This window comes from Haliotis rufescens, unplaced genomic scaffold, assembly GCF_023055435.1.
Source record: "Haliotis rufescens isolate VD_foot unplaced genomic scaffold, xgHalRufe1.0.p SCAF_1, whole genome shotgun sequence".
NCBI classification, from domain to species: Eukaryota; Metazoa; Mollusca; class Gastropoda; order Lepetellida; family Haliotidae; genus Haliotis; species Haliotis rufescens.
In genome coordinates, this window is record NW_025963779.1 from 20064189 (window position 1) to 20087945 (window position 23757).

The 23757-nt window shown below is 42.0% G+C and overlaps 1 protein-coding gene across 1 annotated transcript in view; it reads left to right on the forward strand.

Annotated features, from left to right (window-relative positions):
* The window catches only part of LOC124115789 (alpha-2-macroglobulin-like), a 68445-nt gene that overhangs the window by 15907 nt on the left and 28781 nt on the right, over positions 1 to 23757 (forward strand). The window contains exons 7-23 of the mRNA XM_048392739.1: positions 927 to 1011; positions 2011 to 2122; positions 4195 to 4309; positions 4771 to 4886; positions 6717 to 6878; positions 7088 to 7267; positions 7832 to 7943; positions 8610 to 8779; positions 9721 to 9870; positions 11081 to 11204; positions 12411 to 12493; positions 12849 to 13023; positions 16349 to 16433; positions 17897 to 18125; positions 20144 to 20290; positions 20963 to 21061; positions 21373 to 21421. Coding sequence (XP_048248696.1) covers positions 927 to 1011; positions 2011 to 2122; positions 4195 to 4309; positions 4771 to 4886; positions 6717 to 6878; positions 7088 to 7267; positions 7832 to 7943; positions 8610 to 8779; positions 9721 to 9870; positions 11081 to 11204; positions 12411 to 12493; positions 12849 to 13023; positions 16349 to 16433; positions 17897 to 18125; positions 20144 to 20290; positions 20963 to 21061; positions 21373 to 21421 — 2193 coding nt within the window. The remainder of the gene's footprint in view (positions 1 to 926; positions 1012 to 2010; positions 2123 to 4194; positions 4310 to 4770; positions 4887 to 6716; positions 6879 to 7087; positions 7268 to 7831; positions 7944 to 8609; positions 8780 to 9720; positions 9871 to 11080; positions 11205 to 12410; positions 12494 to 12848; positions 13024 to 16348; positions 16434 to 17896; positions 18126 to 20143; positions 20291 to 20962; positions 21062 to 21372; positions 21422 to 23757) is intronic.

Here is a 23757-nt window from a genome sequence, read left to right on the forward strand (position 1 = left end):
GTTCGGAATAGCGGGGTTTTACCGTAGAGGATTTACAGAACATACTAAACCCAAAAATGGCGGTGACAGCTTCAGTGAGTGAGTGAGTGAGTTGGGTTTAACGCCGCTTTTAACAGTATTCCAGTTATATCACGGCGTGTCAGCTTAATGTGGGAGGAAAGCCAGAAGTGATGCAGGTCTCAGACGGTTACCACTTCGGTGAAACACACGAGCACGCGTACGGGTATGATGCTGACAAACCTAGAAACATAATCGGGGCGAACCCGGATTCGAACCCACAATCATAGGTTTCTGGCGTGGCCAAGGGACGCAACTCTGCACATCGAATCGCGGCGCCTTAGACGACTTGGCCACCCGTGCCCCTCAGTGGCACTTGAAGACATCAGTGTTAAACAGTTACAGTTTCCCTGTTGAAGAAAGAATCTCATTCGACGTAGGTGGCAGCAACACAATTAAATGAGCTGGTTAGAAGAGTATTTTGGTAATATAACAGAGAGTAAGTTCAATGAGCAGTCTGGTGAAACCCACGAGCGTGTATGGTGCTGTCAGACACAGTGTCATCATCAGGTGAAACGCATAGATACAGGAACATCATCAGGTTGGACCCACGGCCAGCAGATCCTGACACGACCAAGGAAAGCAATTCTGCACAGGTGACACATCTTAAACAATACTTGGTCACCACAACCTCTGTTCCGTTGGTAGTTACAGCGACACCACAAGCATTACTGTGTGTGGCGTGATGGGATGTTCGACACCAGTATAGTTTGTCAGCGTCGTATATGATGACAATGCTACATTTGCAGGTGCACGGATCACCCAGGTGTCTCAGGCGCAGCAATTCGCCGTGAAGACTCCCTGACATCACGATATCATAGACTTCTTCTATTCCACGATAAAACTGCAACGCATTCTAACTGTTTCAGTACTGCCCAAGTTCTCCATCACATTGACGCCCCCGTCACGTGTAAATGAGAAGACGGAGTTGATTGAGGGGGAGGTGTGCTCCAAGTAAGTAGGACGGTTTATTTTTATAGATTTTTTAGAGTAATGTGTGTAGTATCGCATGGATGCGTATTGTAAGGGAGGTAATACCATTGAGGTCTATGCTTGCCATTAGATGCGACTAACGGAATAGGGTGGTCAGGTTCGCTGACTTTCTTGATGCATGTCATCATATCCCAATTGCGTGGATCGATGTTCATGATGTCAATCACTCGATTGTCTGGTCCAGACTCGATTATTTACTGACTGCCGTCATACACCTGGAATATTGCTGAGTGCGGCGCTTAACAACAAACAAACAAACAATTGAGGACGGACTGAGTGTTTACTGTATATGAATAGTAGACGTGGACCACGTTGATGAAACAGCCTATTCAGGAAGAAACCTATCCTGTCACATTGACCACACGTTGGAGAAGAACAAAATATTAGTACAGACAGACAACAGACACACATTTCCCATGTAAACCCGGATAAAGCAGATATTCACATGTCGAGCCTAAGCTATATCTACATGTCACAAGTTGTGACCTGGCAGATTGTGTTTCATCGTACCCCGACGATGTGGATCGTTGCCCGTGTGCTCGTGATATCAACCACTGCTTTGTCCGGCCAGACTCGTTTATTACATGGGGGCACGGGTGGTCCTGTCGCCTTAGGCGCCGCAATTCGCGGTGCAGAGCTGCGACCCTTGGCACGCCAGAAACCCATGATTGTGCTACGATTCCTAGATTATGTTTTCAGGTTTGTCAGCACCATACCCGTGCTCGTGGGGTTCACCGAAGTGGTAAACGTCTGAGACCTGCATCACTTCAAGCTGACATACCATGACATAACTGGAATTCTGTTAAAAGCGGCTTTAAACGCCACTCACACACTCACTTTTAGCAGGTCGCTCATTAAATATCGTCTTTCAATTCTTTTGACCCTCGTTTCCATAATACCTGCTTTCGCGTCAACTCGTTACTAGCTGGGGGTCATGTTAACAGACGCACGTTGTTTCAGGTACACGTACGGGCAGCCAGTGAAGGGCAAGATCATGGTGGACACGTGTATTACCGAGTTGTTCCAGACATACGGCACGGGCAGAAAGCCGTGCGCCGTCATCCATGGAGAGGTAAGGTAGATGGCTTGTGCATCTAGGGCTAGCGTCACGCCGAAGACCCGGGTTCGATTCCCGGCATGGGTACAATGTGTGAAGCCCATTTCTGGTGTCCCCCGCCGTGATATTGCTGGAATATTGCTAAAAGCGGCGTAAAACCATACTCACTCACTCACTCTAGGGCTAGATTGTCACTCCCTGCATCCGTCTATATAGGGAAGAATGAGAATATTCCACAGTTTGTTCAGTATTATAGTGTCCAAATAGGCAGCTGTATTTTATCGGTCAGTCTTTTGCTGAAACAATCAGTAAAAGGTTTACAAGGGATTCGACATAAAATTAGGATATATTCTTTTGTCGATTTTCAGGTAGTTCATCGTTAATTAAAACGCCGCTAAATAGTTTTTGAGGTGGTTCATCGTTAATTAAACACCTCTGAATGTAACAGACAGCGGTGTTTATTCAACGATGAAGCACCTCAAAATTAAAACAGAATAGGGGCGGTCGGGTAGCCTAGTGGTTCAAGCGTTCGCTCGTCACGCCGAAGACCCGGGTTCGATTCCCGACATGGGTACAATGTGTGAAGCCCATTTCTGGTGTCCCCCGTGATATTGCTGGAATATTGCTAGAAGCGGCGTAAAAACCATACTCACTCACTAAAACAGAATAGATTTATCGCTGGTCTAAATGACTAAAACGCATTTTTAAAACGGATTCTTTTTCAAGCACGTATTCAGCGCAATTATTTGACCGGAAGTGATTATCGCTCATTAGCCAATTCAAATTTAGTAAGATACACCAATCCATTTACACTGAATACTGACCCGTGAAGATTCCGGGGTAGAATAGGTCTACAGCAACCCATATTTGCCGTAAAAGGCAACTTTGCTTGTCGTAAAAGGCGATTAACGGGATCGGTAGGTCAGGTTCGCTGACTTGTTTGATACATGTCATCGATCCCAATAGCGTGGATCGATGCTTATGATGTCAATCACTGGATTGTCTGTCCAGACTCGATTATTTACAGACCGCCGTCATATAGCTGGAATATTGCTGAGTGCGGCGTTAAAGAACAAACAAACAAACACTGAATACTGCATAGACTTTCTTAATTTACATACACCTGGCGTTATTAACCTGAAGGATTCCGCGTGTGTGACCTCCGCGAGTTCCTGTAATTGTAAACTCGTCAACAATTTGTAAAATGTATTACGAGTTACCTCAAATACTGAATCGAAAGATAACATCTGAATAACTATGTAAGATGAATGACATGCAACAGAAATCACGACAGCCTGTTTATATTAAACAGAAGTATCCCAACTGAGAATCAAAATCTATTACAGCATCAATATACTAAGTAATACAGACACCTTGCTTGACACCTCTTATGTATCTTTAGGACATTCTATTACTATCATCATATCATGTGATATTCAAATGGTCATTGAACTAATCATTGTATGTGTGACTTTTAAAGGTTTTCTGTTGAAATTATCGAAATACAAAATTTGTCTGAAACTAACTAATGAAATTAAATCTGGGTAAAACTCGTGAAGATCCCTGTTTGAATAACTTCAGCAACCCATGCTTGCCGTGAAATTAGACTATGCTTTTCGTAAGAGGCGACTAACGGGATCGGGTGGTCGGGCTCGCTGACTTGGTTGATGCATGTCATCGTATCCCAATTACGTGGATCGATGCTCATGATGCCAATCGAAGGATTGTCTGGTCCAGACTCGATTATTTACAGACCGCCATCATATAGTTGGAACATTGCTGAGTGCGGCGTTAAACAACAAACAAACAAACAAAATGTGGGTAAACATGTAACACTGCTTCATAATATATAGCCAATCTACTTATATAACAAAAGTAGAAGTTAAATTTTGAATGTTGTTGTTGTATTATGAACGCTCTGTATGTTGGCCTCAAACATAGATACACGTGCTTGTTAGCATGAACTGTCACTATGCTCGTATTGATACTCTTACTTTTTACTTCTTAGTATTGATTACGTTATCCCTCGGTGTGTTTGGACACTGTTACATGTGTTCTGATGTACCTGGCTGTATGTCATGTTTTAGATAAATGGCTGCTTTACCTACTCCTTTGCCGCCTCCATCCTGAGACCGTACTTCGAAAACCGTTACAACGCTCTCAAACTCAGTACCTTCGTGGCCATATTGGAAGAGGCGACCGGTATGTATGTCATTCCATACTCGTATCTTTCCGTAACCTACAGAGAGGCTTTCGGCTTGTTCCGGAATGACAAGAGTTGGTTACAAATGGTATATCCCCGTGTTATGGGTTTTCTGACGCTTTTCGAACATTCATAGTTTTGTCTCAAATCACATGAAGAACTGTAAAACATCTCATTCACTTATAAAAGACAACTTTCTCTTAAAACCAAGCCATCATCTCAGTATTTACAATTCCTGTGTGATGCTACACCCCCCCCCCCCCCCCCCCACCCCCACCCCCCCACCCCTATTATAGTAGGAGTATTCGCGATAAACAGGGCCGCCCGAAACCGATGATCCGACGTTACTAGTGTATGTAGGGTATTCCAGTAGTTCCAGTCCTTGATTTGACCTTCAAGCCATCATGTTGTATGATGGAGAGGGCAGTGTATAGCCTTATCGTCTGTGTTTATGTTTCAGGTCTGCTGGTCAACCAGACAGTTGACGGCCCCGTCATCAAAAGGTTTGCCGTGAAAGTTGACATCAAAACCTACACAAGGAAGTTTTTCAAACCGCTCTTGCCATATGAATTCAGGGTAAGGATGTAACGGTTGTGTTATGAAGAAACTCAGTGGTCAGTACATGAAGGTTAAATGTATACTCACCGCCAAAAGAAACGCTTACCATAGAAACATCGAGGGAAGTATGTACGTTAAGAGGAAATGTTTCCAGCGGGTAACAATTAATGCCAAAACTAATCAGTCAGGTGTTACCACAGAGTGTCTTTATTCTTATCACCATGTGTTGCACGTGATTTCCAAACTTTACACGCTAATCCTGCACGAGACAAATGGTGGATCTCGAGTCATAGATCTATGACGTCACATGTGATGCGTTCATGGACATCGGTTCACACAACACAACACAACAGTGTATTCGTTTGTGCATCGAACCAATCTAACATCTCTCGAATAGGAGTAAGTCTTCACATATTAACCAACATGTTTGTTTTCGCGTTTTTTTGGCGGTGAGTATATTATACTGCATTAAAATAATGACAATGTTGATGACCATAATTGTTGTGTGTTATTCCCCATGAGTGTTGTGTCTATGATTGTTGTCCAGTCGTACAAAACCGCGTTGTAATCATAACTTTTCATACCAGGCGCGCAACTAGGCTAATTGTTAATGTAAGCAAAACCAATGTTTCGAGGGCATTAAACGAATTGATAATATTACTTTAAAATGTGATGGTTATTTATATTTTCATATTTTATCGAGAGCCGACCTATCATTATAATGAAAATAATTGTGTGAGCGCGGTTTACTTACGTCACAAACCATCCACCACAAAAATCCTAAAGTGCGTAAAGATTCCGATTTTCAAGTTAAACAATAAATAGCACGCTCAGCCGTGTACAGTTTGGTTTAATACTTTACTGCATAGCTGGTAAATTGAGGTTTCCTTCTTTAAAAATTGTGCTTTTTTAGGTGTAAAAAATATGCTTTTCATTTCGGTGTAAGCAATTGCTTTTCTGTTGCAATGGTTGTCCCCCCCCCCCCCCCCCCCCCCCACACACACACACACCATTATTTGGCAAATAACTATCACATAGCCCTCTCAAAGTCTCTGACAGTCATCCAACCCGATAATCCTTCAAGCCATCCCGTTATACAGGTAGATGAAAAAGGGAATTTGCTTACGCACCACAGGTACACCTATCAGACGCCGATACTTTGCTTCTCGGCGATAGCATCTGTATCCCGTGAAGACCGTGTCAAATATCATTTGTGCAGAGAAACAATTTCTTAAAATCAGTCACAGGAGAAGTTCAACTCAATCTCTGGGCACGGGAAGTACACAGGAAATTGCCCCCCTATCTCCCGACTTTCAGTCCTAATTAGGGAGCTGAAGTAGCCGGGTTAAGGCGTTGACACATCACACCCAAGATCTCAGTTCGACTCCCAACATGTGTAGAACATGTACGACCGCCTCCGTGGTCATGTGTTAGAGCGTCCGCCCGGAGAGCGGAAGGTCCGGGTTTCGATCCCCGGCCGCGTCATACCAAAAGACGTTAAAATATAGTAGTTGTTGTTACCCTGTCTGGCGCTCGGCATTAAGGGGCTAAAACAAGGACTGGTCGGCTCGGAGTCAGTATACTGTGTCTGAGTGGGGTATTCATGTTAAACTTCGGCATGGTATCTCAGTGGGCTAGCACTATAAATCGGCATCAGTCCGGACTAGTACAAGCAGCCACAAACACAAGTGCATGCACGTCGCTATATAGCAATATCCTTCTTTTCTAATCTCGGACGCGACGTTAAACCCAATTTTACCTCACATCACCTGTAGAACATGTGCAGGTGTACGAGTGGGTTAGTGGATGCAGAATTTCAGTCTTTTCAGCGTTCTCTGACTTTTTCAGGCTCTAGTTACCGGGGATGACGGCAAGCCAGTCTCACATCTGATGATGACGCTGTCTTGCAAGCAGACGGGCTTCTCTGGGAAAATTATGACCGACAATAAAGGCTTTGCTTCTTATTTCTTCCCACGGCTTGGCACAGAAAAACCATTGGTCATATTTGAGGTATATTTATATGGTACTATGACCTTTTCCCACTGGTAGCAATATGGCTGGACAATGCCGAAACGACACTACATTATTATTCATTTTACATTCGTCCTACTTTCGGATATAACATAATCGTCCTTTTGTAACAAATATCGGTGACTCATGTTGATTCTGATAACATAATAGAAGGACGGCATCTTGTCTTGTCCTTTTTATATTTCCAGCTTTTAGCAGACGACACTGAAAGTCGACACCCAAGCACATACTACGTGGCTCAGTGGTTTTCCCCAAGTGACAGTTACCTCGAAATCCAGCCAATCAGCAAACCTCTTTCCCCTGGACTTGGACCAATCGCCATCTATAGGACTAACCCCCCAACTACACCATTTCGCGTAGTTGCCCAGGTGACCGTGCTTACATCATTCAAAAAATATTATTCATTATGTATTAAGGGTGGTTAGGCCAGCCATTTATTTGGAGTCGGTGGATTCGTAAACCATGTTTAAAGTTTGTTTGTTTGTTGTTTAACGCCGCACTCAGCAATAATCAAGCTATATGACGGCGGTCTGTAAGTAATCGAGTCTGGACCAGACAATCCATTGATTGACATCATGAGCATCGATCTACGCAATTAGGATATGGTGACATGCATCAACCAAATCAGTGAGCCTGACCACCCGATCCAGTTAGTCGCGTCTTACGACAAGCACAGTGGCCTTTCACGGCAAGCATGGGTTGCTGAAGACCTATTCTACCCCGGATCTTCACGGGTCCCAAGTTTTAAGTCTGGCCTTAGCATATGAACTATTTCCACACGACATAATTAGTCATATCGTTTTCAAAGAACAGCTGCAGTTTCGTGAACATCATTATTATTCACCGACCTGAAAAAAATGAATTTCTTTCAGAGAGAACACATCTTTTGGAATATTTTTGTTAAACTGATTAAAAAATTATTTTTTTTGAAGATCATGAGTCGAGGGCGCATCGTGCACCACAGCCACAACCGGTACAAAGTTAGAAAGAACCCGGATGGTACCTACCGGGCCAGCCCACCCTGGTGCGCAAAGCGGAAGCATTGTGAGTGGATGTGGGATATCTTCCATTGAAGAAACATTTCAATATGCCTTCAGCCATTTCATAAGTTTCACGAATAGTATAAGATATTTATTACAATAGTATAATTTTTCAATTCATTATTCTTTATTCGTGAAACTTTTGGTATATTCTTAAATTTTCAATTAGTAGACACAAATGTAATTTTAGACATTATATGAACAAACACATTATGTTAACAAAATGCATGGCATGTCGATCTATACTATAAAAAAAAGGAGTTTAAGAACCCCCTCTTTCATATTACTATAGTTAATATGTCATGCCACTAGTAATATAAAAGAACCGGGTGTTCTTTGACTCGTTTTGAGTTGTATATATTAACATTGTTTCGTGCGTGCCAACTACAAACCAATGAATTTACGACTTAATGCACATGCAATATGAAGACACTCTACATATATCTAATTTTTATGTCGTCATCATAATATACTTTTATCAATTTCACGAAACTTTGTACCTTAAGAATATTAATTTAATGAAATGCATTACAAAATACACTCTTAGAGACACCCATTTATCCACTACTTGATAAACACACAACATTATATCAAATTATTCATCCAATTCCGTGAAAACCAGTTTCTCTTTGTGAACACTGAACTCCCCCTCCTCCGATTCTACCTACAGGCGCTACGAGTAAGAAGTTTTCCCCCGACGTCCCGAGCTTCAACGTCTACGTGAACGTCACCTGCTCCATGGCTCCGGAGGCTACGATGCTTGTCTACTACCTCACCAACAGCGGCGAAGTTGTTGCAGACGCGGAGACGTTCAAGGTGGCCCCTTGTTTCTCCAACCCGGTGAGAAGCGTTTACTGTTTTCCGAAACAGAACGGGTCAAATTTATTTCTCGTCCACAAAGCGGCAACACACTTTGCCCATAATATGCCATGTCATTAAAGTAACGGTTGTGTTATACCAAAGCTGAATGTCGTTTTCAAAATACCTTTTTGTAAAATGTTCATGCTGTTTGAAGAAACCTATTAATGATCAGATTGACTAACGGAAATGGTGTAATTATGTGTGTAACAGCTACAATGCTCATCACCAGCAGTGTATTAACCATCTTATGTGAACAAGGGGCGGTTGGGTGGCCTAGTGGTTAGAGCGTTCGCTCGTCACGCCCGGGTTCGATTCCCGACATGGCTACAATGTGTGAAGCCCATTTCTGGTGTCTCCCGCCGTAATATTGCTGGAATATTGCTAAAAGTGGCGTAAAACCATACTCACTCACTCACTTATGTGAACAAGTTAAAATGTCCGAAAAAATGACAAAACCATTTCCATAATCATTTGAACAATCTGCTAAAAGTAGATTTACGATTCCGGTCACAAATTTATAAATGTCCTCCATATGTGTACCATAAAACTTATGTGATTGCTTTACTAGAATTTGAATGTTGTAACCTTGATAATATACCAACCAATTGAGCAAGAGTCGTATGACGGACTTTGAAATCCTCGTAGAAAGAGTATGCTCAATTGTACCTCCACATAAGCACCAATATTGCAATGGAGTATTGCCCGACATAAAGGGGGAGTTATTGGAAAGTTGAAGTCATCCCTCTTGTCTTGAAACGATACATAGCGATACACCAGAAACATTGTGTACCACGTGGTTGAGTTTGTTCAGCGGGTGCCGTAGCATGGTTACACCTCTAACTTGTACTTTCGTACAACAAGCGTTTAGAACGCCTTGCATCGTCATTGGACAAACTGTATTGTGATGCCCATGTTTGTAGGTGAAGATGGCGTTCACGCCGTCCAAGGAGTACCCCGGCTACCCGACCCAGCTGTCACTGACTGCGGCCCCGGGGTCTCTCTGTATGGTGGGGGTCGTGGATCAGAGCGTCTACGTTCTCGGAGGGAAGAACCAGATCACACCCAAGCAGGTGCGTGCATGCGTGTATATGTGCGGAATCAGTTGGAGTTCAGGAAAACATGAAATAAAACAACAGTATATGACATACATTCTTTGCAGACCCGTAAACAAGGTTCCGCTGATGAAAAAATTATTTCAGATTCGGCACCCTTGTATTAAAGCTTAAGATCTTAAATCATTATAATGACATTTGAATATACCTATTAAGGTTGTCTGGAGGTATGATTTTGTGTTCAATGCGCAGCTCGAACTGAACTGTATCGCAAGTCCTTTAACGCCCTTTAAAGTCAGTATATCGGCACTATGAAGTGATGTAGCCGAGAATCATTCACAAGAAATGCAAATGGCCTAATATACCAAACAATAAGTGAATTAATTACGCCACGTTGCTCACTGCTTACGGCACAGGGATTTAAAGTAGAGCCGCAGTGTTCTTTTAAATCAAATCACTTTAAGACGTCATCAATACAATGTCGCTGCACGTCAGAAATTTAGAGTAATGCTTAAGTTCGCATTTTTTATCCATTTGCTAATATTATTGCACACTGGCATAACGAAATTATGGTGTTTTCTTACAGTGGATGTTTTTGTAAAACTTTTAACACCGTGAGCGATTTCCTTTTAACTTGATAAAGTTAGTGTGAATTTGGCGCGGCAGCCAATAAGTGCTCCCAGGGCATTAGAATGGTGACTAACCAACTTCCTTCTTCAATTGGAATGTTAAAAATGCTGTATAGAGACCAACCGAAATCCTTAACCAACAACATAGATCTTCCCTTAGTTTGTCTGAACCACACGCTGTAATTTGAATACATAATATTCCGATATCAACCAACCCGATGAAGGATGTACATGTTGGTTAAAGGTTTAACCTTGTATGCACGTTCACTCTGTTTTGTTTGTTTGTTTGTTTGTTTGTTTGTTGTTTAACGCCGCGCTCAGCAATATTCCAGCTATATGACGGCGGTCTGTAAATAATCGAGTCTGGACCAGACAATCATGTGATTGACATCATGAGCATCGATCCGCGCAATTGGGATCCGATGACATGCATCAACCAAGTCAGCGAGCCTGACCACCCGATCCCGTTAGTCGCCTCTTACGACAAACATAGTCGTCTCTTACAGCAAGCATGGGTTGCTGAAGTCTTATTCTAACCCGGATCTTCACGGGTCTCTGTTAGTGAAGAGTCCGTCTTTAATAACATTTTACATTGCCAGCTGTTCTCCACTCTGGAACGCTACAACGCCGACCCAAGCAAGCAATTCATCAGCGAGGATGCAAAGACGCAATATTGTCAGGAATATCTGAAGAGAACCGGTCTATCCAACTCCGACGAAATAGGTGATCATTCAGGAAACAATTGTTTTAAAGAAATATTGTCTTCGTTTGATTTTAACTTGTTGCGCAAAGTCTCCTGAAATGCAGGAGGATAATGAACTCTTTAAAACGTTAAAGTATGCATGTTTGAACTTTTATTGTCTGATATTTGCTTGTTTGATGTCGTGGAACGGGAGTGCGAGTAATATTACAATAAAAAAAAAAAAAAATAAATAAAAAAATATTACAATAATTGGGAAAACAGACATGGGACTCGCACATTTTATCCATCGGCTAGTGAAGCGAACACTTTAATTACTCAGCTACCCCACCTCCCCTTGTGGAACGGGAATGGAATTCATGTCCTTACAGATAGTAAAAGAAGAATAAACCAATGTCCATAAACATATTAAAGGAAGAGTTCAGAGCATGTCCATACACACATTAAAGTGAGACTATGCTCAGGGCATGGGTATATATATATCAAAGGAAGTGTAGGCTCAGAGGATGTCCATTCACACATTAAAGGGAGACTATGCTCAGGACATGGGTATAAACATATTAAAGGGAGACTATGCTCAGGGCATGGGTATAGATATATTAAAGGGTACTAGGCTCAGGGCGTATTAAAAGTCTAGACTCGGTGCAAGATCGCGGCACCTACTCCTGTTTTAAGTCCAGAGAGACATAAAATCAATGTTAACATTGGGGTGTAATGATATGATTAGGTATACTTAACGATCAGATAAACTTATCAATTATACAAACAAATTATACAAACGAACGGGCAACCCGATATACTTGGCACAACAATGACGTCATGATGTCATATCGCGACATGTGACATCAAAGCCTCAATTTGGGATATCAGTGATCCAACGGGAAATAGTTTTTTTCCATCTTTCTTACACTTCGAACTTCGAACAACATATTGAGTGAGTAAATGAGTATGGTTAATGGGCTCCACACATTGTACCCATGTCGGGAATCGAACCTGGGTCTTCGGTGTGACGAGCGAACGCTTTAACCACAAGGCCACCCGACGCCCCTCAGATTAACATTCTGAAGATGGAGTGTTGGTGACTTGAACATGTAACAACGGTCATTCACTCACTTTATGAAAATAAATATGGTATCCAACCCCCATAGAAAACACTGTCATGTTCGTACTCTTACAAGTGCATATATATTCAATATGCTTGATATTTCAGTGCACTGTTGTTGTTTCAGCGCCACCGCACTACACCTACTACACAGCTAGGAGCACATACAAGTACATTTCAGATTATGTCGACTCAAATATGGCTTTCTTGGTGAGTGTATTTCTGAATCGGTTCAATATACTTGAGGGAGATTACCTTATGAACATGTATCGTAAATATGATCGGATGTATTTGATTTGGAGATGTTGGTAAAGTACGTACCATGTACTAGTTATTAAAGTTAGTAAAGACCGAAACATTTACTAATTAAGGTTAGTAAAGGACGAACCAGGTACTAGTTAAGGTTAGTAAAGACCAATACAGTTACCAGGTAAAGTTTGGTCACTTGAAGATGAAATAACCGGTACTCTGATAAACGCTTAGAAGCTTGGACAGATGCAGCTGGACTAAACGTGCTGTAAAGCTTGACAAATGTGTTACAAGTCTGGCCCTCTTTGTCCATCAGTTATCATCACTGAGTACTGCTGGTCCGCTGAAGCTGGACTCAAGGCCCTGCCGGAAGGAGCACACATTTAGGTATTTCCGGGGCCGGAGGTCCGTGGAGTCGGACAACGACGGGTGGCAGGCGGACGGCGGCGGGTTGGCGGGGTCAGGAGATGATGACAGTGATCAGGAGGATGGTGAGTAGTGTAAAACCTAACTGATTCTCATCCTGGTTGTCAGTTAGGAAGATAGTAGTCGGTGTGAAAGATGCTCGATATGGACGTGATAAAAAGAAATATGAAAGCCGGTGTAAAGCGTGATAGATGCTCCGGAGTTCTGGAGCCAAAGGAAGCAGCCACGCTGTTCTTATTACGGTAGACGTGATGACTAGGAAGCAATTTCGTGCGTATTTGTGTAAGCATGATTCTAAATAAATCTGAGTACACTACAACACAAAGGTTTGTCATCGTGTTCTGCAGTAAAATTGTGAATAGTCCGCGAATAATCCGAGGATAGGTTGCATAATTCGCAAAAAATCTGCGAATTTTCGATGACTTCTGCGAAGACTATTTTATTATGTTATGGCACTAATTAGAAGTTTTATTGGACTCTCATGCCGTTAACATTGACAACAACGGTAATAGATACCATACAGGTAATTGGATGAAACCAAATGTACCTGTCAGTTAGAATAGCACAGACAATGAAGCGCACGGGTAGTGAAGCCAGATACACAGCAAGGATAAGGATTAACGGGATTATACAGTTGTTAATCTGCTGCTTATCACAACATGTCATGCATATATACCTCTCATCACGGGTTGCTGTCACTCCAGCATCGACAGGTCGCTATATGCAATATACCAGAAGTTGTTATCCTTAAAGTTGAATGTTTTTATTACTTATTTGCCAATTTCTAGAATGCCATTCAAACAATCATCATTTCCCTTTACTGACCTTTAAGCCAAGAGCACCTGCACCGAGAAAAAAAGAAAGCATGAGGGCTGGGACGAGTCCAAATTCACTACCCGGTTACCCACCCACCCCTATTACCCGACCCTACCCGGGTACCCACTGTAGGTCTCAGGAGATGTCTCAAAATGTCTGATTGGGAACATTTTGAGCATAGCCCTGCCAAAAACGTATTTAGGTACACGTATTAAACAATCTGGTCATTCATACACTGAAGTTGAAATTAAGTTATATCTTTATTCAACCATATGGAAAATCAGAAGGAATGGGTGCATAGTCAGAAAGAAATGCGAACATTAGTTACTTTTAGTTTAACCATAGAGTTCTAGATATTTTTTGTCATAAACAATATATCAAGTGACTAACCACGGGTCCGGGTAGTCCTGTGGGTACCCGGGTCCTACTCAGTACCCACCCGACCCGGGTACCCGAGTTACCCGTCCCATCGTCGTCGAGCATATTTTCACACAAACAGTAACATCAAGTGTATCAATCAGACATGAAAAGAAATTGATTCTTTCAGACATAAAATATTCACAGTGCAAAATGATAATGGCAATCATAGTCATAGCAATGTTAATTTCAATGTTTATACTTCGACACGTTTGATCTTGATTTTAATACAAAGTTTCAGGGGTGGTCTTAAATGTGGATAGAGATGCATATGTTACAAAGAACAAAGAATTTGTAAGCGTGTGTGGGTTGTATGGTATCGTTAGAGTTCTGGGTGCCGTCGTACAAAGCGATCTTAGGGCTAAGGTGATCGTAATTCCCATACCTTACCATAGACTTACGACAGGTTGTTTTGTACAACGGTACCATGGTCTCTGCGCTAGTCTCTCTCTCCAAATGTTTACTTCATTCTCTAACGTCTGTGTACAAAAGCTCACCAAGCTGATCTAGATGGGAATGAACCACTATATGAACCACCATCAGTATATTCTACTGTTAAGTTGTATTAACTATACTTTTTAAAAATATATAGAAGGTTGCTGTATATGATTATCGGACGACCAATATTGACAATAGTGTTGGCTGGTTGGTTGGTTGGTTTACGCCGCACTCAGCTATATTCCAGCTATATGACGCTATATAATTGCCAAAATCTTAGACGCGACGTTAAACCCCTTTTCACCCTATCTCCTGTATATTCCTGCTTGAACAAAGAGCGTATATGTCAGCTCTTTATCTCAAGCATGATTTAATTTCCGAAGACATACTGAATGAAAGGAATGAAAAAGAAATTCGTTTCATAATTATATTTTGCAAACCTGTTATAAACAAATTTTAAAAAACATTTGAACCTGGACCATTCAACTCCCTCGCGAAGGTCTAAGGTCGTTTTCGACTTTATAGTGAAAACATGTACATGGTACAACTTTTAACTGCATAATATATATTCATGATAATCAAATATTCCCGTTCCTAATTCGAATGAACACATTTTGAGTCATATCTAAATCTGCAAGATGACCGACAGCATCCTTCTCTGGACAACACAAACGTACAAGTTTCTGCGTAGGCCCCGCGTAGGTAGATATCTTTTATAATGTTTAAAATATTCAAATTTCATAGAACTAAAAATGTTGACAAAGCAAACTAGTTGCCTTCTCACTTCTTGACATTTGAACGTGTAAAATAACTATGTTCAGCAAGTGATCAACTAAGAGATACTTCACAACATTCAGCACATGTAGTGTTTGTTTGTTTGCTTGTTGTTTAACGCCGCACTCAGCAATGTTCCAACTATATGACGGCGGTCTGTAACTAATCAAGTCCTGACCAGACAATCCATTGATAGACATCATGAGCATCGATCCACGCAATAGGGATACGATGACATGCATCAACCAAGTCAGCGAGCCTGGCCACCCGATCCCGTTGGTCGCGTCTTACGACAAGCATAGTCGCCTTTTAAGACAAGCTTGGATTGCTGAAGACCTTTTCTACCCCGGATCTTCGCGGCATATGTAGAGTATTAATGTGCCAGTGTCGATGCTCAATCGCCATCATGGACATGGTCGTTATGGAGATTCCAGATCACAGTTGGACCCCAGCACACCATTCCTATTTTAAAAGCGGGACGGTCGGGTAGCCTAGTGGTTAAGGCGTTCGCTCGTCACGCCGAAGACCCGGGTTCGATTCTCGACATGGGTTCTATGTGTGAAGCCCATTTCTGGTGTCCACCACCACGATATTGCTGGAATATTGCTAAAAGTGACGTGAAACCATACTCACTCACTCACTCACTGTCTTAGAAGCTGACTACAAGGAGGCTTGGGTAGTCACAATGTTAACCTTCTATGTGAGTGATCGTTCCCCACTCACTTCATTCCTGAGCAGATGTACCTTGTGCTGTCTAGGAGTCGTCATGACACAACATTTTAACACTACAGTGAAATGTGGACGATACAATGGCACGTATTTATATATTGGAACATACATTATGGGAAGGTTCATTAGATATCAGTAATGTCCCGAAGAAAAGATCATATTTGATTTAGAATTGTTTCCAATTAAAGATAAGACATTTGCTTTGTATTCTTCCAGAAGAAGCTCCAGACCCGAAGAAAAAGACGGTAGCATTGAGACAATACTTCCCTGAGACCTGGCTGTGGGACCTGGAGATCGTTGGGTAAGTATGGCAGGGGGATCCCGGTCTCTAGGGAGATCATTGGGCAGGTTAGACGCCAGTGGGGATCCCGGTCTCTAGGGAGATCATTGGGCAGGTTGAACGCCAGTGGGGATCCCGGTCCCTAAGGAGATCACTTGGTAGGTATGACGCCTGTGGGGATCTTTGGTCTCTAGGGAGATCATTGGGCAGGTTTGACGCCAGTGGGTGATCCCAGTCTCCGGCGACATTTTGACAACATTGTTATCCTGTCCAGTGATTGTATATATAGTGACATATTGTAACATTGTGACCCTGTATAGTGACTGCATAGCGATACATTGCAACATTGTTATCCTGTCGGGTGACTCTGTATAGCGACATATTGATACAATGTTATCCTGACGAGTGACTATTCATAGTGTATACTGACAACATTGTTACCCTGCTCACTGACTATTTCAGCGACATACTGATAACATTGTTTTCCTGTCCAGTAATTGTATGGTGACATATTGATCACATTGTTATCGTGTCCAGTGATCATATAGTGACATATTGTAACATTGTTATCGTGTCCAGTGATTATATAGTGACATAGTGTAACATTGTTATCCTGTCTAGTGATGGTATATTGACATATCGATAACATTGTTATCTTGTCCAGTGAATGTATAGGGACATAATGACAACATTGTTATCCTGTCCAGTGATTGAATGACATATTGATAACTTTGTTATCCTGTCCAGTGACATTGCATGGCGCATTGACGACATATTTGATAACATTGTTATGCTGTCCAGTGATTGTATATTGACATATTGATAACATTGTTATCCTGTCTAGTGATTGTATAGGGACATAATGATAACATTGTTATCCTGTTTAGTGATGGTGTATTGACATATCGATAACATTGTTATCTTGTCCAGTGAATGTATAGGGACATAATGATAAAATTGTTATCCTGTCTAGTGATTGTATAGTGACTTATTGATAACATTGTTATCCTGTCTAGTGATGGTATATTGACATATCGATAACATTGTTATCTTGTCCAGTGAATGTATAGGGACATAATGACAACATTGTTATCCTGTCCAGTGAATATATAGTGACATATTGTAACATTGTTATCGTGTCCAGTAATTATATAGGGACATAATGATAACATTGTTATCCTGTCCAGTGATTATATAGTGACATATTGTAACATTGTTATCGTGTCCAGTAATTATATAGGGACATAATGATAACATTGTTATCCTGTCTAGTGATTATATAGTGACATATTGTAACATTGTTATCGTGTCCAGTGATTATATAGTGACATATTGTAACATTGTTTTCCTGTCCAGTGATTATATAGTGACATATTGTAACATTGTTATCTTGTCCAGTGAATATATAGGGACATAATGATAACATTGTTATCGTGTCCAGTGAATATATAGGGACATAATGATAACATTGTTATCCGGTTCAGTGATTCTGGGAAACTGGAGCTGAATAAGACTCTCCCCGGAAGCATTACAGAGTGGGTCGGTAGCACTGTCTGTGCCAAGTCGGATGTCGGTGTCGGCGTGTCTGAGTCGGCGTCCGTGACAGCGTTTCAGCCGTTCTTCGTCTCCTTCACCCTCCCTTACGCCGCCATCAGGGGGGAGTACATCCCCCTCACCGTCACCGTCTTCAACTACCTCACAGAATGTATTGAGGTGAGTATTTTCGTTGTTCTGATCTAATCCTGTACCTGTTCGACTTCACTTGCCACTGGTAACTATTAATGGTATTTATTCTAGTATGTTTGTCATACACAAACAAACATGTGTATATTGATTACATTTATTCAGTTTTCACTATCACCAAATATGAAACAAAACAAATCATTACAATTCTTACTATTTATTCTTTGTTCATAATAAATTTATATGAAACTGATATTTCAATTCGCAAAAAAACCCATCTTTACTCACAATAGTTCCCTAGTGTTCTTAGATAGCGATAAGTTCTAACGATTCTAAATCATGAAACTGTTAGTGTTGGGAATTGGCTTCAATTTCAGAATTGATGATTGATTCATTATAACCGATCAATCATTAATATTGATCCAGTAAGCTATATTTTCGACTCATATTCAGCACAAAGAAACAAAGTCAGTTGAAATATATCCATTTATATTTCTCATTATTTGATTAAACATAAAAATCTCTCAAACGTTTAAGGTTTTGAAGAGGCTTGGTTTTAATTAATTATGAATAATTCATTTTTAATTTTTTCTCAGTTCATCTCTACGTTGGTTCAATGATTATTGTAATAAGTTGTCACACCAGTAGACACTGCAATAAACGAAGCTATAAGGGAAAGCATTCATGGGAGATGCATTAGAAGTTCAACAGATGTTGAGGGGCAAGCATGTCCACACTGTTTGTACCTTACCTGTACCGTGTACCTTACTCTGGTTACTTAAGGAAGAGACTATATGGATGTCAACTTCTTTATTATGAGGAACACAACGTTTCGGAGCATATGCTTACTCCTTCATCAGGTGAATGAATGCCATCGGGCAAAAAGCATATATATGTACAGGTAAGGACAACAAAATAATAACAAAAGGTGGAAAATAACAAAGGGTAGGAACTGACAAAAATGCAACGGAAGCCAACAGATGATGTGTTCCTCATAATAAAGAAGTTGACATCCTTATAAATCTCTTCCTTATGTGTATCACTTCTAAATGCCTTTCAAAGATTTGGTTACTCAGATGTAAAGGTTAGGGGTGCAAACATACCTGACTGTGTAACAGTGCTACATAGTAGTGAGTGAGTGAGTGAGTGAGTGAGTGAGTTGGGTTTAACACCGCTTTTAACAGTATTACAGTTATATCGCGGCGTGTCAGCTTAATGTGGGAGGAAAGCCCGAAGTGATGCAGGTCTCAGACGTTTACCACTTCGGTGAAACCAACGAGCACGGGTATGGTGCTGACAAACCTAGAAACATAATCGGGGCGAACCGGGATTCGAACCCACAATCATAGGTTTCTGACGTGCCCAAGGGACGCAACTCAGCACAGCGAATCGCGGCGCCTTAGACGACTGGGCCACCCGTGCCCCCTGCTACATACTAATATTCATGAAATTCAAATGAACGCACACAATATATACAATACTCTAAGCCTTCACAAAGATGGTTAGAACTATTGTTTATAATTTCAGTCTTACTAAAGCAAATATTTGTACAAAGTTTTATGGAGATGCCATACAGTAGGTCTTGCATTCCACATCTTCCACATACAGGTGGGCAAACCAGTTTATATTTACGATGTCACATTTCTTTGCACACGTCATTCTCTTCAAGATCAGACAATAGACAGGGGGTAAAGAGGGCTTTGTCTTCTTGTTCCTCTTGGGTCAAGGACATTTTCGTTAACCTGTTTTACTTGATGTAACTAAATCTGTTTTCGATGGTAAAATGATCCGTACTATTCACTGCCCTTTCCACACGCATACATGGGAATGGAGTTATGTAATGTCATTACCTTTGTTGTCATACTAACCTAAATGATCGTTAATAAAGATTCGGTTAAATATACAATCAAGGCGTTTCCTCCCGTAGTCTGGGATCCCACAAGTCCACTACTGGGAGACGAATTATTTCAGCAGACATTAAACAGCGACTGGAGTTGACACAGTCTAGACACCTGTAAAAACACTGACTGCTTGTGGTGTCTTTTCAGATTGAACTGCGACTCAACGAGTCAAGTGAGTTTGACCTTCTGAACCCTGAGCGAGTCACGTGGATGTGCATATGTGGAAACGAGGCGAAACGTCATGATTACGTTATTGTCCCGCGAAATATCGGTTTCATCAACATCACGGCACAGGTGATTACAATCGTCACAAAATTATTTTCTTATGCGGACATAACGTTCGTTACTCTCTGGAATCCAGCCGTAACTCCGGATTATCTTATGGAACAGTTTAAGTCTTTTATTTCAAAAAGTCCGTTACGGGCGGCCATTCAGTCAGAAGATACACAGTTGAAAAAGTCACAAGTAGGCAATGATAGTCAAATGTTACGAATAAAGAATAAATGTTGCCAATAAAGGCCATTATTTACATACGAATAATGACCTAAAAATACAAACAGATACCAATGAACAACTCGCAAACAAAAGACGTCACATGAAAAGAAAGAACAATGTGTACTAAACAATGTTAAAGAACGTCAGTGCACACAAAAGGACACTAAAGGACAACAATAAAGAACACCAGATGGCGCTGCAATTTCTAAAACATTCCGAGTTTATTCGTCTCGTTCCGCCGTGGATATGAGAAATGCGCGCGTAGGTGCACAATCTATTACACCGAGTGGTCGCCCATAGTTCCTGAAGTTTTTTTTCACAAAGAAGCCCATTTCTATAAACATTATCTTCATTAACTTCTCTTTCCCCATCAATTCGACATGTAAGTTAACGAGATGTCGGTCAAGGTAATATTTCATTTACTAAGTTATTATAGGGTATATGCTTTAATTATATGTTGATTAATGTTAGGCCAAGTCGATTCCCGGGGATTCGCAGTGCCCCAAGGTAACGGCTGCAGGGGAGGCAATCGGAATCAAGGACGCCGTGGTCAGGCAACTCCTCGTGGAGGTAAGTTGTCACATGTTATATACAAATATACTCCAGTGCAATTCGCAGAACCGATCTAGAAGCTTGTTTTGTAATAACATTGTCAGCTGGTCAGGTCGGCAGCCATTCCAGAGTTCTCCACCCATTGCAGAGCTTGACATAAGGCAGTGTCGTATAACTACAACAACATCGCAAACATATTGTAATCCATCGACAAATCTACCATCTGGTGGAATCGCTTTGTGTAACTGATAATTTAATATATTATACAAACAAGATATTTCCGAATATGTTCTATGGAAATGTTAGCATGATATAATTGTTCATTTCAGCCGGAAGGCGATGAGAAGGAATACACCTACAGCACCATGGCGTGTTCAGGTACGTCAGTAGTACACCTACATCACCATGGTGAGGCCAGGTAAGTCATTAGCACACCTACATCACCATGGTGTGGCCAGGTACGTCAGTAGTACACCTACATCACCATGGTGTGTTCAGGTACGTCAGTAGAACACCTACATCACCATGGTGTGTTCAGGTACGTCAGTAGTACACCTACAGCACCATGGCGTGTTCAGGTACGTCAGTATTACACCTACAGCACCATGGTGTGTTCGGGTACGTCAGTAGAACACCTACAGCAACATGGTGTGTTCAGGTACGTCAGTAGTACACCTACAACACCATGGTGTGTTCAGGTACGTCAGTAGAACACCCACAGCACCATGGTGTGACCAGGTACGTTAGTAGCACACTTACATCACCATGGTGTGTTCAGGAACGTCAGTAGTACACCTACAGCACCATGGCGTGGCCAGGTACGTCATTAGCACACCTACATCACCATGGTGTGGCCAGGTACGTCAGTAGTACACCTACATTACAATGGTGTGTTCAGGTACGTCAGCAGTACATCTACAGCACCATGGTGTGTTCAGGTACGTCAGCAGTACATCTACAGCACCATGACGTGTTCAGGCACGTGAGTAGTACATCTACATCACCATTGTGTGTTCAGGTACGTCTGTAGCACACCTACAGCACCATGATGTGTTCAGGTACGTCAGTAGTACATCTACATCACCATGGTGTGTTCAGGTACATCATTAGCACACCTACAGCACCATGGCGTGTTCAGGTACGTCAGTAGTACATCTACATCACCATGGTGTGTTCAGGTACGTCAGTAGCACACCTACAGCACCATGATGTGTTCAGGTACGTCAGCAGTACATCTACAGCACCATGGTGTGTTCGGGTACGTCAGCAGTACATCTACAGCACCATGGTGAGTTCAGGTTCGTTAGTAGAACACCTACATCACCATGTTGTGTTCAGGTACGTCAGTAGTACGCCTACAGCGCCATGGTGTGTTCAAGTACGTCAGTAGTACACCTACAGCACCATGGTGTGTTCAGGTACGTCAGCAGTACATCTACAGCACCATGGCGTGTTCAGGTACGTCAATAGCTCACCTACATCATCATGATGTGGCCAGGTACGTCAGTAGAACACCTACATCACCATGATGTGTTCAGGTACGTCAGTAGAACACCTACAGCACCATGGCGTGTTCAGGTATGTCAGTAGTACATCTACAGCACCATGGCGTGTTCAGGTACGTCAGTAGTACACCTACAGCACCATGGCGTGTTCAGGTATGTGTGTAGTACACCTACAGCATCATGGTGTGTTCAGGTATGTGTGTAGTACACCTACAGCATCATGGTGTGTTCAGGTACGTCAGCAGTACAACTACAGGACCATGGCGTGTTCAGGTACGTCTGTAGCACACCTACAGCACCATGATGTGTTCAGGTACGTCAGTAGTACATCTACATCACCATGGTGTGTTCAGGTACATCATTAGCACACCTACAGCACCATGGCGTGTTCAGGTACGTCAGTAGTACATCTACATCACCATGGTGTGTTCAGGTACGTCAGTAGCACACCTACAGCACCATGATGTGTTCAGGTACGTCAGCAGTACATCTACAGCACCATGGTGTGTTCGGGTACGTCAGCAGTACATCTACAGCACCATGGTGAGTTCAGGTTCGTTAGTAGAACACCTACATCACCATGTTGTGTTCAGGTACGTCAGTAGTACGCCTACAGCGCCATGGTGTGTTCAAGTACGTCAGTAGTACACCTACAGCACCATGGTGTGTTCAGGTACGTCAGCAGTACATCTACAGCACCATGGCGTGTTCAGGTACGTCAATAGCTCACCTACATCATCATGATGTGGCCAGGTACGTCAGTAGAACACCTACATCACCATGATGTGTTCAGGTACGTCAGTAGAACACCTACAGCACCATGGCGTGTTCAGGTATGTCAGTAGTACATCTACAGCACCATGGCGTGTTCAGGTACGTCAGTAGTACACCTACAGCACCATGGCGTGTTCAGGTATGTGTGTAGTACACCTACAGCATCATGGTGTGTTCAGGTATGTGTGTAGTACACCTACAGCATCATGGTGTGTTCAGGTACGTCAGCAGTACAACTACAGGACCATGGCGTGTTCAGGTACGTCAGTAGTACACCTACATCACCATGGCGTGTTCAGGTACGTCAGTAGTACACCTACAGCACCATGGCGTGTTCAGGTATGTGTGTAGTACACCTACAGCATCATGGTGTGTTCAGGTATGTGTGTAGTACACCTACAGCATCATGGTGTGTTCAGGTACGTCAGCAGTACA